A 15,576-nucleotide genomic window follows, 5' to 3' on the forward strand; every position below is an offset into this window, starting at 1 on the left:
ACCAACACCACGGAACTCTCCTGGAACGACCACACAATTATCCATTTTACCATCTCCAAGACCCAGCACACCATCACCAAGCACAAAAGCGACCCACACCGCAACTTTAGAGCCAATGTACGCAAGCTCTCAGCACCACACCACCCGACAAGTCAGCCAACCTCGACCATGTCATCCACAACTTCTCTGCCTGCATCAGCAAATATGCCAATAAAAGTCACCCCTCTGAAACCAGAAAAAGCCAACAGAATGCCAAGACAAGGCAGCTGGTAAACCCCAGAGCTCAGAACCACCAAGCGCAACTGTCTTCTACTCGAGGAGCGATGGCAAATCTCCAAGGACCCCTCCGACGGAGCTGCACACAAAAGAGCTCACATCGACTACCACCGGCGCAAAAGAGGCTAAAACAAGGAGGCTTAAAGAGCAGCCATTATAGACCACATCAACACTGCAGCCCACCCCACCAAGAAACTCTTCAAAATCATCATGGAATTCTCCAACAGACTACCACAGAAAACACAGTACACTCCTCCCAACAACTCTTCGACTTGTTATCCGACTACTTCCACAGCCTGATTGCCAGCATCTACAACAACTTTATCCCTCAACCCACCTCGTTCAGCCTCAACAACCTCATGCAACCAGCAAACCTCCGCCCAGCCATAAACACTGGATGTCCGGACAACCGCCACCATCATGTCCTCCATCCACTCCAGGGCACCCACTGGCCCCTGCCCCCACCATCTCTTCAACATCGGATCCAAAATAATCAGCACTGAACTCACCAACCTCCTCAACTATTCCATTTTCATAGCATCCTTCCCAGATGGATGGAAGCACGCAGACATCAGATCCCTCCTAAAGAAGCTCTTAGCTGACCCCAGCAACCTCAAGAACTACCAGCTGATCCCCCTGCCCACATACTCAGACAAAGTACTTGAGAAGGCCATCAACCGACAGCTCACTGACCACCTAAAACAAAACCACCTACTTGATGCATCATAATCAGGCTTCTGGGCCAACCATGGCACCGAGACTGCACTCATCGCTGCAGCAGATGAACTCAGACCCCGCCTCAACCAGTAGCTTATTTCTCCTCAACCTGTCTGCAGCATTCAACACCGTTGCCCAACATATCCTCATTGACCGACTCCACAACATCTGCATCCAACAATACGCCCACAAGTGGATTGTCTCATTATTCTCAGGACGCACTTAGAGCATCAATCTACCTCCTTTTACCTCTGCTCCCAAGAACATCATATGCGGTATGCCCCAAGGAGCATCACTCAGCCCCACTCTGTTCAACATCTACATGACCTGCCTCGCGGACAGCGTCAGATCCTACAGACTCAACATCATCTCCTTCGCCAACAGCACTCAGTTCATCCTCTCGCTCACCAAAGACCCCTCTAACTCCAAAACCAAGTTCCACAATGCCATGATGACGTAGCCAACTGGATGAGAGACAGCTGCCTCAAATTGATCTCCGACAAAACCGAGGTACTGTTCTTCGGATGAATATCTCCACTTGGGACCACAGCAGACCGAACCGGAAGAACTCAGATCCACTCCCACACCGACTGACAATGCTTCAACCCCGGCATAATCCTGGACAGCCAACTGACCATGAAACAACAAGTCAACGCAGTCGCCACCTCTTGTTTTCACACCCTCTGCATGCTCCACAAGATATTCAGATGGATCCCCAGAAACACCAGAAAGATTGTCGCACAAGCTCTTGTCACCAGCCACTTAACTATGGCAAAGCACTCTACACTGTTATGTCCTCCCAGCTCCTCAGAAGTCTCCAGACTGTACAGAACACGGCAGCCAGACTCATCCTGGATCTTCCCAAGCGAACCCACATCACTCCTCGCCTAAGGAAACTCCACTGGCTCCCTGTCCAGAAAAGATGCCAGTTCAAGACACTCACACACGCCTACAAAGCCCTCCACAAACAAGGATTTTCCTACATCAACCACCCGCTGAACTTCTATCTTCCCTCAAGACACCTGCACTCCACTTCATTCACCCTTGCACACGTCTTCCACAGCCATCGCACCCGTAGCGGGGCCACGCATTCTCGTACATCACCGCCAAGTCCTGGAATGACCTCCACTTACAAACGGCACCCTCCCTGGCAGACTTCAGAAAGCAACACAAGACCTGGCTTTTCGACGCAGACGCAGCAACCTCAGTGTCCAGATAACTCTAGGAGCAACTGGGTTGCCTGTTAAAAAAGACTGCTTGATTGAGTGATAGGTGTCTGCGGGGCAGAAAGACTGTCATATGTATATTTTAGGTGGGGTCATGTCGATATCCTCGTAGGCAGCCCCTTTCCTATATTTTTATATATATTTAAAAGTTCCCTAGTGTCTAGTGAGCTCCCTGCCCCAGGGGTGGCAGATCTTGTTAATTGCCCCCATGTACCCCCCAGGGGGGTTTAAAGACTTTTGCATTTTCATTGGGGAAGGGAAAAGGCCATGTCCTGGGGCCAGCCACATTCCTATATTTTTATATATACAAAAAATATCCCTGGTGTCTAGTGGGCTTTCTGCTCCCCCCTAGGGGCAGATCGGATGGAATGGTCACATCCACCCCCTGAGGGGCAGTAAGACTCTTATATGCAAATATGCTGGGGAGCACATGCCCTTGCCTAAGGGGCCGCTCCCCCCATCCCTGGTGTGTAGTGGGTGGATCCCTGCTTGGGAATTACTCTCCTGTAGTGATCCCCAAGTAGGGGTCTACTGGGCAGAGGTATCATTGGAATGGGGAGATTCTTCCATTTTCCAACAATACCTCTCCCATAAGAATCAGTGCTCAGTGGTCTGAGGTGTCCCCATGAGCACTGAATCAGTGAAAGTGCAACAGCCCTTTCGACCAAAATGACAAAAGGCCAGCTTGTAGAACCAGAGATATGCGATTTCAAAGATTTAGATAACACAGCGCTACTCACAGTTATCTGATAGTGCTATGGGGGAAAGACACAAGTTCAAGCCAACTGCGATGGAGCACGGGCTGGATACAGGGACCGGGTTAGTCCCACTGAATAAGTTACCTTCTCAAAGTACAATGCGTAGGATCTAGTTGGTGGTGGAGGTGACTTTGAGGAGCAGGGACAGCATTGCTGATGATCATAACTGTTGCAGGTCTGGTGCAACAGATCTGCTGGGCAGTTGCAGGGAAGCCTCAGGAGCTTTGTGTGTTCCTGTAGCCTTGGGGCCTTGGGGTGTTCCTATAGTTGAGAACAGAAGGTCAGCAGCTTGTACCCTGGAGTCACTCTGTCGGGGATGAAGATAGCAGGTCCAATCTTCCTTCTCAGAGAGTAGGGTAGGTCCCAAGCAGCAGAGAAGTCCTCTGGCCGGAGGGCCGTCCTTCTGTAGTATCCAAATGTCCAAGTGTGTACTGAAGAGCAGGTCTGAGGGACCTTTTTTTATAGCAGGTGTCCGATTTGAAGTGGAAGTAACTTCTGCAGTTTTCCCTTAACAAACAGTTCTGGAATTTCCTTCCTCCCTGCCTTGTCTTCAGGATATCTGGCATGACAAAATACGAAGCACATCTTCGCTCCTTCCATCCTAGCATGATAGCTCATCCTATCAACAGTCCTCCTTTGTGTCACTGGGAAGAATACACAAATGCCAACCGCCATACTAATCACAGTCATCTGACCCAAGACAGACGCTGCAGGCATCAAATGGTTAGGTGAAGGAAAGGCCAACTTTCTCAAAGCGTAATTTTCAGAATTGTAACTTAAAATCCAACTTTACGATTAAAGAGGATTTTACATTTTAACTCTTCATACACCAAACATGACATTTTGACCTGTTCCTAAAAAAATGTTATCGCACATTAAATGTAATATTGTAACCCAATGCTATCCCAAGAAAAAGGTAGGCCTCACAGTATTGAAAAACAAATGTAAAAGGTTTTCACTATCAGGGCATGTAAAACGTAGCAGTCCAACTTTTTCAATGCAACGTACCCTACCCTATGGGCTTTTTAGGGCCAACTGGGGGTTACATCTATGTAATATAAAAGGAGTTTTAGGCTTGGCGTTGGACATGGCCTTCTCTAAACCTTTTGCCCTTATCCTTCATTTTTTTCTGAATTCATTTTTGTAGCCCTTAGGACTCTTTTCACTTTACCACTACTAATCAGTGCTAAAGTGATTGTGCTCACTCTCTAAAACAGGTAAAATTAGCTTGCACATGATTGGTATATTTAATTTACTTATATGATCCTAGTAAAGTGATATACCATATACCCAGGGCTTGTAAATTAAATGCTAACAGTGGTCCTGCAGTACTGATTATGCCACCAACTTAAGTAGCCTCTTAAAACATGTATCAGATCTGCCATTACAGCTTGAACACAGTTTTAAACTACAAGTTTGAGTAAGCAAAATAAACCCCTTGCCAGGCCTTAAACACCCCATTTATTGCACAGGGCCCCCCTCCCTAAAAATAATTTAAATAATTAGGCAGGTCCCCTGTGGATGGGGTCCCCGGGGCCAACATCAGCCTTAGGGAGGGGGACCATGCAGCCCCTCTTCCCCAAAACAAAATTAATAGTTATGCCGGGTCCCGGGGCATGGGGTCCACGGGTCCGAGATAAGCCCTGGGGCGGGGGGGCATGCGGTCCCCCAACCCCCCAAAAACATACTAATTAGGACAGGCCCTGAAGGATGGGGTCCCAGGGCTGAAATTGATCCTGGGGAGAGGGGCCTCACAGCCGCCCTCTACCCTACAAAATTACTAATTAGGCCAGACCCCGGGGGATGGGGTCCCTTTGGCACAGATTAGCCCTGGGGAGGGGGGAACACAGCCACAGTCCCCCCAAAAATTTACTAATTAGGCCAGGCCCCAGGGGACAGGGTTCCCGGCGCCAATATCAGCCTGGGGAGGGGGCCATGCGGCCCACCTCCCCAAAGAAAATGTAATAACTAGGCTCTGCACTGGGGAGGGGGACAACACACACTTCCTTACCAAAAAAATAATAATGAGATCCCCAGATCGATATGTGCCTGGGTAGGAGGACCACGCAACCCTCTTCCCACAAAAAATAATTAGGCCGGGCCCTGGGGGATGGAATCCTCAGGGCCAAGGTCGGCCTGGGGAGCGGGGTAGCAGACCAGGTGTAGTGGCCAACCTCTGGTGCTCATGGCCTTTGGCCATGCACAGCATGGGGTTAGGTGGTTATAGGGTTATGGGGTTAAGTGGTTATAGGGTTTGGCCGCAGGACCTGGCCACAGGCTGGGCCCTGTGGGCAACCCATGCTGGGAACAGCTGTATGCTGTGCGCAATGTGGGGTTGGGTGGTTATAGGGGTTGGCCACACGGCCTCAGTGCACAGCGTGGGGATGGGTGGTTATAGAGGTTGTCACAGGGACTGCCCTGTGGCCAGGCCCTTCAGCCAACTTCAGCCAACCCCTTCAGCCAACTTCCACCGCGGAAAGCCAAAGGCCGTACGCAGTGGAGGTTGGATTAACGTATAGTAATGAAAATCACTGAAAAAACAAAGCTTACAGGGATGTTATAGTTAAGAAATAGATTAGAAAAAAAAAGAAATTCACTAAAAAAACTAAGGTTACTGGACACTAGTGAAATTCAGCAGTTATAATTACCTCAGCTAACTATAACTTGCGCGCCCGTATTGCACTGCTTATGACCTCACATATAACATCAATCATGACATGGTCAGTGACATCACCGATAACATCAATGATGGCATCTCAAATGACATCACTGAGACATCATCCAGTGAGTGTAAATGGTTGTATCGATGGGTGAGTGGGTGCGTGAGTGGGTCTATGGGTGAGTGAGTGGTTGAGTCATTTATTGTATGGGAGAGTGAGTGGATGTGTAAGTTGCTGTATGGGTGAGCAAGTGACTGTGAGTGGCTGTATTTGGTTCAGTGAGTGGCTGTATGAGTGAGTGGGTGTGTGAGTGCTTGTATGGGTGAGTGAATGGGTGTCACTGTATTGTGAGTGAATTGGTGAGTCAATGACTGTACTATTGAGTCAGTGGCTGTGTGTACAAGTGAGTGGCTCTGTCAGTGACTGTATGCAAGAGTTAGTAGATGTGTGAGTGCTGTTTCAGTGAGTGAGTGTGTGAAGGGTATGCCCAGACGTGGGTCCAGTGCTCGCTATGCCACCAGAGTCAAGCTAGTCTGGCTGAAGAGGGGTGATACCCCAAAACCAGTCACATGGTGCTTGTTTCTAGTCCAGGGAGAGCCTGGCCTGACAGTTCAGGCTTGACTGTTACCACGGGGAACAGGGTCAAGACTGATTTGCACATGGCTGGGTCCTAACTGGAATGGCATGGCAAGCAAAAAAAATGATGGATTAAACCCAGATCTGTCACAGGGGGAATGTTTATTTTGTTCCGCATTCTGTCCATTATCTGTTCTTTTTGGGTATGTGTGAGTGGCCGCATGGGTGAGTGAGTGGGTGTGTGAGTGCCGGTGCAGGTAAGCGAGTGGGTGTGTGAGTGGTTGTAAGGGTATGTGAATGGTTGTGTAAGTGACTGTATTGTTGAGTGAGTGGCTGTGTCTGTGACTGTATGGCTTAGTGTGCAGGTGTGTGAGTGATTGTATGTGTGAGAGAGTGGGGGTGTGAGTAACTGTGGGTCTGTTAGTGGGTATGTGAGTGGTTGCATGGGTGTATGAGTGGCTGTATGGGTCTGTGAGTGGGTGTGTGAGTAGATGTATGAGTTTGTAAATACCTGAGTTAGTTCTGTATAGATGGGTAAGTAGTTGTGTTAGTTGCTGTGTGAGTGAGTGGCAGCGTGCCAGTCGTTTTAAGGGTCTGTGAATGAGTGAGTAGCTGTATGTGGATGTACGAGAGTTTGTACAGAGGTATAACTGGGTGTGTGAGTGGTTCTGTGGATGATGTCATCAGTGATGTCATTTGAGATGTCACTGACCATGTCATGCGTAATGTAAAATGTGAGGTCATACGCAAGGGCGCAAGTCATAGTAAGCTGAAGTAACTATCACTGCTGAATTTCACTGGTTTTGTACATTGAAATGTGAGCCTAACTATAGTGTCCCTGTAACCTTTGTTTTTTAATACTTCTCAATTATTTATGTATTATTATTTTTAGATTCTTATCAATATATATATATATATATATATTATAATAAAATAAATAATTAAGAAGTATTAAAGTGTCACCACTGTGGCATCACATAGAGCAAATCACCCTGATAATGTTCCACCTTGTATATATGTAATATCTATCATATTGACTACAAACATATTGTCAATGTGAGTAAATTAATTTGTCCATAAATACATTTACCTAGAAAATAAGTTGGTATTCAAAGCATGGATGAGATATATGTGAGGATCGATATAAAACACACTGAATCCGTACCTACAACTACTCTGATCAAAAGACCACATAATCAAGTTCTGTAGTCTGAACCCTGGCAAATAAATGTTTGCAACTTTGACAGTTAGCTAGTTAGGTCTTTTGAAGTTTTTCAGAAAGAAAGAGATTAGACACCTGTCTTCTTGGTTTTACAAGTATTAGGATTGATTTAGACAGCAAAGGAAGCCTATCTACTGGGAAATTGAAGCTGCTTTGGGTTGAGTCATGCACCAATACTACTAGTTTAATATATAAATGGAATAACAGATAATGGTCATGATGTCCTTCCATTTTATTCCTTTCTTTGTTTTACTGATTGATGGTGGAATAGAGTCAAACCCCTGATAAATCCAACTAGTCATATCCCTTCATTCTTCCATTCTCTACATCCCAAATCAGAAACTCAAACCATTTTATTTTCCCTTATCCGGAAATACACTTTCCCAGAGGCAGAAATAAAGTGACTTTAAGATACTCCATCATTTTTTCTTAAGCATTTCTGTTACCCTTTTTACCATCCAGGCCAGGTTTAGAGACCTATAGATGACATCTTCCTTCTTGCTCACACATGTGAGTGATAGGACAATATGTGTTGTTCTCCAGTTTTTTTGTAATCCCTTAAAGAACATTAAATCCTTCCCATGTATCCTCAGTGTTGGACCTGGCCCTTTTTGCAGGGTCATCCTTAAACTTTTTGCCTCCTTCCTCCTATTTTTCCTGACCTGTTTTTGTTGGCTTTTGAACTCTGAGCACTTTACCACTGCTAACCAGTGCTAAAGTGCATATGCTCTCTGTGTAAATTGTACTGTTAATTGGTTTATCCATGATTGACATATTGCACAAATACTTTACACATTGCCTTCTAATTTAAGCCTGACTGCTCAGTGCCTAGCTACCAGAGAGTGGGCACAGGATAATTTGGATTGTGTGTGACTTACCCTGACTAGAGTGAGGGTCCTTGCTTTAACAGGGGTAACCTGACTGCCAACCAAAGACCCCATTTCTAACACTCAGTATCATACATTAAATACTATCTTGCAAAATAACATCAAGCACCTTTAGGTTTCCACATTTCAATGTAGTCCCACATCACTCGAACACTGAGGTCCTGATTATGGCCCTGGCGGTCTTAAGACCGCCAGGGTTGCAGTGGGGGTCGGACCTCCGCCAATGTGGCGGTCTGGCCTCCACATTACGACCGTTGTGGATGTGCTATGGTCAGACCGCCGGCACTCCCACGTTTCCACCGGCCAATTGCCTGGTGGTGCAGGTGGTCTCAATCCGCCAGGGCAGCACTGCAAGAAGCGCTGCCCTGGGGATTACGACTCCTCTCTCCACCAGCATTTACATGGCGTTTGAACCGCCATGTAAATGCTGGCAGATATGCAGGGGGTCCCAAGGGGGCCCCTGCACTGCCCATGCACTTGGCATGGGCAGTGCAGGGACCCCCATGGTCAGCCCCGTCGCACTTTTCACTGTCTGCTTTGCAGACAGTGAAAAGTGCGTTGGGTGCTGGTGCACCCTACGCACCGGAACATTGCCGCCGACTCAATTATGAGGCGGCGTCAATGTTGTGGCCTGTTTCCCACTGGGCGAGAGGGCGGAAACTCAGTTTCTGCCCGCTGACCCAGCGGGAAACTCTTAATGGGGCAGCTGGAAGGGGACCCACTGGCAGTAACCCGACTGCAGGAGTTTGCCGGGCGGGTGCCCTTTTCCTCCTGCCAAACTCATAACGAGGGGCTGAAAACCAAGCATGGTGTGAATGGATACCATCATTTGTTTTATATCAGTCATGCATTACCATCACTTGATGTGAATATGTCTGAGACAATTTGCTATATATATATTTGTAGAGCCGACAGTACCTTGGGTTCATAGATGTCACAGGAAACAGATAAACCATCCTCCCCAAGTCTGCTTATTTGGCTTCCTTTGCAGTATCCAACGTGCTGTTCAGGCAAGAAAACACATTATTATTCTTAGTTGTTAATATAGCCTATTGATGTCATTTTGAAAAAATTATGTTTTCTTTCTACAGTGATTTTGAACATTGTAGATCTCTGAATGAGCCATTTATGCCAACAGGGTTCAAGTTTCTGCTTTTATTTTCAGAACAAACCATTGCAATCAGTGTTCCCATTCTAAGGCAGGTGACCTTGCATAGGCATCGGCATCTGGAGTAGAATTAGGTTTTGCAAAATCTTTAAACAATCTATAAGTTTCCCTTGGAATTTGAGGCAGTCAAAGTGTCTCAGGAAGTAATTATATGCATAAATGTACATGTGTACTTTACATATATTTACACTTTGTAAACGTGCATTCGTGCATGCTATGTTTTTTGGGATGTTCACACTCCCTACTTAAAGAGTTATTGACAGGAGCAAATCTCTATTTGTACCCTGGGTACAAATGTGCCACCATGCAAACGTTTCTAAATAGCAACACATGAAGAGGTTTGGGGTGTTCTCACGTTGGAGCATCAGTTCCCTGAGCTGGTAGCACATCCCCCATACCATTTTATATGGTGGTACTAGCACAATCTGCCTCAGTAAATCAATTTCTGCACATTCACATTGTATGAATTGTAAGCATGAATTTAAAGCATGCTATTTTTGCACATAAGTTGAACTTAGTTCAGAACTGGTCTTGTCAGACTCAACATGTGAGTGAAAATGTATAAAATTTCTTGTCCTGTAATAAAGTGCTGTAAGATGAGAACAAGGAACCTGGTGCATCAAAGAGCTTTACCCATTCTGTACCCATAGTCCTTTATGGCCTAAGGGTCTTGTATTATTTGTAATCTCTTCTGAAAAGTAATCCTTAAGCAGCTGAAAAAGCTATGACTTGGCATCTTCCATTTAGTAACCCACTTTTCTATGTTTAATAGTTTTTATTGAAATAACTCAGATAGCATTTAGACTAGTGCAGGGTTGTAAGTATCCAACCACGATCTTCGAGAGAAGGAGCATTTTCCTCTAATGACTCCTCACATCCTAAACATTGATGTCTGTAAGACTTCAAACATCACAGACTGCTTCTGTCAACCAGTACCTAGCCCAGGGGTCTTCAATCTTTTTTGTAAAGAGAGCTACTTCTGGCCTCGGAAAAGCACACTGAGCTACCACCTAATAAATGGCTGTTAGACAAGGGTACATAGAGACCAAGTAAGATAAAAACCGTCCCTACTGTGTCACATTCCTGCTCCAGTCAGCACACAGCATTAATGCTAACTGAGCTCTATAGCAAATGTTATTTTGAAAGACCCCCAAGGAAAAATGTTGTCCTTTGTTTATTAATCGCATTGAAAGGTGAGAGTTAATTTAGTACTGTGTTTTCATAGTCATGCAGTGCATAAGAGGACTCTGCTCTCACTTTGTAAGTTAGGGCACGAAGAGACACTAGCAAGTTTACATTTTTGCGAGGCATATACAGACTTCATATCTGTGGCTAGCACACTATACAACAGCCAGACAATAATGACACACAAATTAATGTATGAAAAGATTGCTTAAGGAGGCGAGGCACTCTTTAAACTCAGGAAGAAAGAAAAGGGAAAAGATAGTAATATAACAATAAAGAATGCAAGAAAAGGGGGAGAGGAATAAATGATAAGGAAGAAGAGGGAAAAATAAAAGGAAATGCGAGGGGAAAAAGAAGGAGAGGAAAAGAAGCAAGAGAGAAGAAATGGAGGAAAGTGGAAAGAAAGGAAGCGGCAGGGTAATCCAAGAAAAGCCAGAAAGACAGAGAAACATACAAAAGAGAAGAAAGAAGAGGATAAGAGAAGAATAAAAAAAATAGAAAATAAGAGAAAAAAGACACAAGAGAGGCAGAATAAAAAGAAAGTGTGAGAATAGAAAAGAAAAAGAAGGCAAGCTAAACAAAGGAGAAAAGGAAATGAAGAAGAAAAGGATGTAAAGAATGAAACAGAGGAAAAAGTGAAAGGAGAGAGAGAGAGTAAAACTAGGTACAAAAAGAAGACTGAAACAATGAAAAACATGTCAGGAAGAAAACCGAGCAAAGGAAACAGAAAATGAGAGCATGTAGAGTACAAGACGAGAAGCAAAGACAGGTAGAAAACAGTAGACCAAAAAAAAGTGAAAAAGACAAACAGGAAAGGAGAGTAAGGTGTGAAAGAAAGGTATGAGAGAAGTAAAAAAAAGGAAAGCAACAAAGAAAGGAAAGAGAGAAAAGGGATAAGCGTAAAAGAAAGAAACAAAGTTGTGAATAAAGAAAATGAAAGAAAAGAGACAGAAATGATACAAGTAACGAATGTTTCAGAAGTGTGTAGGCTACATGATCATATATTTTCAGACTCCCGGGCCCCACAGAATGTGATGCACTGGGTTTTAAAGAGCTGCCTTAGCATTTCGATAGTTGCAAATTGTCGAACCAACGGACAGGTACTTATCATGCACAACTACGCAGAAGTACACTGAGAGCTACTGGTAGCTTGCGATCAACCTATTCGAGACCCATGACCTAGTAACTTCAATATTCCTGGTTATTCAAACCTTGAAAGCCCCAGTCCTTCAAACTGCAGAGAGGCAAAAGATCTGTTGGCTGTTCACTCCACACTGTCTCCTACAAGCACATATTGAGGCTGATTCACAAATGTAAACTTTTGTTTATGATTTCACCAATATGTATGATGAGTAGTATCTTTATGACTGCACTGGTGGTGGAGACTCCACCCATAAAAAGATATGACAATCCTATCTTTTGTGCGGAGACTTCAGAGAGTCATAAAGACACTACTCGTAAAATTCCTTTGGGAATACTAAAAAATTGTACACTTACAAAAAGGTGTGAATTTACTTTTGTGAAACATGCCAAATGTTAGCAATAGACTGGAGAACGAGGAAATATGATGACAATGCAATAAATGTTACTATACATTAAGCTAGAGGAACTTGATTTTGCTTGCATACCTATGCTGCTACAATCCATCTCTCTACATACCCACAAAAGAATTATGCTTTATTATTCCTGCTAATCAACGTAGTAATTTACTGTGGGATAGGGCACCATTTCATCACCACAAGTACAATAGTATTCAATAGTATATGAACTGTAACAAAATACAGGATAAATATTACAAGCAGTGACAGAGAACTATAATGAATAATAAACCTGATTACAAATGGTCAACACATTACATAGGTACTTAGAGACAGGTAAGACGTAACATAAAGAAAAGGCAGTTTAGGAGAAAAGAAAATCGGAAACAGTGAGAAAATAAAAGACAGAACAAAGAGAAAGAAACTGAACATCGGATAGCATGATCTGAATAATATGTTACAATTGATGGAAATAAGTGATACATTAAAATTAAAAAAGAAATCTATATAATGTTGTTGGATTCTTCAAGAAAAAAAGAAAGGTAATAGAAATGTGCATACATATGTATATAAATAAATATATATATATTTCATTGAAAAAAACTAAGGTTAAGGATCTTTGCAGTCAAACCAAAATTAAACTACACAAACACTAGAAATTGGAAAGTTATAGTTATAAAAATAAATGTCTAACCTATTCACCACCACAGCGTGGCTACCACTGCTCTGTATTATATATATATATATATATATATATATATATATATATATATATATATATATATTCACTGAAAAAAAGGTTAAAGTAATGTAAATTTGTCAGTGACAACATTGTTTTGAAACACAAAACACAGAAATTCACCAATAATAGCTAACTTTAACTTGCGCCCGCCATGCACTGCTTATGACTTCACATCACTCAATGCATGTTCTATTAAATCATTTATGACATCACTGATGACATCTCAAATGACATCAAAGATGACATCACAACTTATTGAAACTGGTGAATTTCAGTTTTTTAAAAGTTCAAAACATTAATGTTTTCACTAACAAATTCACCTATTAAGTTTCTTTAACCTTTATTTTTTCAGTGAGTTTCTAAGGCTTTCTTTTTTTCTAAAAACAAAAAATAGATCTTTTTATCACACCTAACTAAAACTTTACTATCCCCTTTGGTTTTTTTCAGTGAATTTCTAGGGTTTTTTGAGGTACATTAATACTAAATTGCCAAAGGTAAATGCAACACCCGCTGCGCATGGCCTTTGGCCAGTCCCTGGAGCCAACATCCTCCCACATCCCTCATGCTGCGCACAAACTTCCGCCATGTGCTGTGTGAAGTTGGTCATGGGGTCTGACCCTTGCAAGCCCATTCCCCAGGGCCATTTGTTTTTTACCACGTGGTCCCCTCCTCAAGCCTTTTTAGGCCCACACCCCAGAGCCAATTCTAAGAAACAAAATAGGGACCAAACAGACCCCTTCCCCAAGCCGTTATCAGCCCCGGAGATGCTATTCCCTGTGCCAATTATTTAAATTAAGATGAGGGGGGCCACATGCTCCTCATCTCCTAGGCCCAATTCTAAAAATTAAGGGAAGGGGAGAGGCGCACAGCCTCCCGAGCTGCTATCGGCCCCAGGGACCCCATTTTCTGTGGCCACTTTTTCGTTCAGCGGGAGTTGGCATTGCTCCTGCCGGCAGGGAGCAGCTCCTAATGCTGTGCCCTCTGGGTGGGAACAGTCTATTGATGTCTCCCTGCCAAATTCATTTTCTAGGCAGGGAAACATATCAGAAGTCCGCTTCTAGTGGGCGGGAGCATTTGTGAAGCTCCTGCCAGCTGGGAGCGATCATGGTGTTTGCTCCAGCTTGCAGGAATTTTGAAAATGCTCCGCGAAGAAAGAGCAAAGACAGGTTTCAATGCCCGTGCTGCTGCAGGCAGAGAAACTGATATATCTTGGGATGGGCTCCCCGGAATGGATTATATAACATGGAGCTGGCCCTGCGGGTTGGGGTCCCTGGGGCCATTAACAGCTTGAGGAGGGGGCTCCTTTCCTCCCTTCAAGAAATTGGCCCACATGAGCTGGCTCTCTTGGGCTTTCAAACTCAGGGAGGACACGCTACCCCCTCCTCAGTTTCTAAAATTTTGACCCTATCCCCCACGACCCAGCACAATTTGCAGGGAGGCTGCTATTTGACCCTGGGGACCCCACTCCCCAGGGCCTGCACTGTGAAAAGTGGGTGCCCTGGTGACCACACAAGTCACCCGCCATACTGTTGTTGGAGGGCGGCATGGATGGTCATAAGAGCTCCATCGGAAGCCAGATTTGTTCCTACCTGCAGGGAGCAGCTCCTAATGCTGCTCCCTCTACATGGGAGCAATCTTTTGATCTGTTTCCCTGCTCACTTCGGTGCATAGTTTGTGAGCCGGCCCGAGGGATAGAGTCCCAGGGGTCATCAATGGCTCGAGGAGGGAGCCTTCCCCTCCCTTCAATTACTTGGCCCTGGAGTGGGCTCCCCGGGGCCTTTTCAGGCTCTGGATGGTGCCACGCTGCCCCCACCCCATTTTCTTAAATTTTGGCCACCAGGGTGGACAGGGGACTGAGTCCCTGAGTTTTGTAATGGCTGATAGCAACATTTTTCTCATGTTGCTGGCAGCCTATAATAGTGCTTGCTGTCACAGGAGTCTGACTACCACAGGAGTGAGTTGGTCGATGGGAAATAAAGCTTCCTGGGCCAATCAGAACGCTCTGTTTCTAAATTGCAGCACCTGTGAGAGTCTCCCAGGACTCGCGCGAGCCCAGCTGTCTAGATGTCCACATATACAATTACTTTTGGCTCTTAATTTCTCAAAGTCTACTGAAAAGATTTAGACTAAATCACATAAAACACAATTTGCTGGCCAAGATCTAGTTTCCTGTCGAATTTGGTATAATTCTGTTCAGCTGTTTTTGCTGTAGCCTTGTGTAAAGGAGTCTCTGGAAAATTCACGGGGATTTTGCGTTTTGGAACTCCCCTTTTTTCACAGCCCCTGCTTGATGCATCATCCCAATCTTTCCAGTGGCTGAGGCGGTTGACCTTTTTTTTTGGGAAAGTTTTGTGAAGATTTGTCAAATGAGGACAAAGTTATTAGCAAAGTAAAAACAAAATGCTCCTTCTTTTGAAAAGCAGACCTAACATATCTGCCTAATATCGACTGCCACTAGTTTTACATATATATACATATATATATATGTATATATATATATATATTATTATATAGATATATATGGTCACTGAAAAAAACAAAGTTTACAGGGAAATTTTACTTAGGTTCTGATTTTAGCCATGCAAAACCTTAGAAATTCAGCAGTTATAGTTATTTCAAGT

At 44.2% G+C, this 15,576-nt stretch overlaps 1 protein-coding gene across 1 annotated transcript in view; it reads right to left on the reverse strand.

Annotated features, from left to right (window-relative positions):
- LOC138266562 (fetuin-B-like) overlaps positions 1 to 15,576 on the reverse strand; it is a 77,995-nt gene that overhangs the window by 11,256 nt on the left and 51,163 nt on the right. The window contains exon 6 of the mRNA XM_069215408.1: positions 9,241 to 9,324. Coding sequence (XP_069071509.1) covers positions 9,241 to 9,324 — 84 coding nt within the window. The remainder of the gene's footprint in view (positions 1 to 9,240; positions 9,325 to 15,576) is intronic.

Source organism: Pleurodeles waltl, chromosome 11, assembly GCF_031143425.1.
Source record: "Pleurodeles waltl isolate 20211129_DDA chromosome 11, aPleWal1.hap1.20221129, whole genome shotgun sequence".
Classification (NCBI taxonomy): Eukaryota; Metazoa; Chordata; class Amphibia; order Caudata; family Salamandridae; genus Pleurodeles; species Pleurodeles waltl.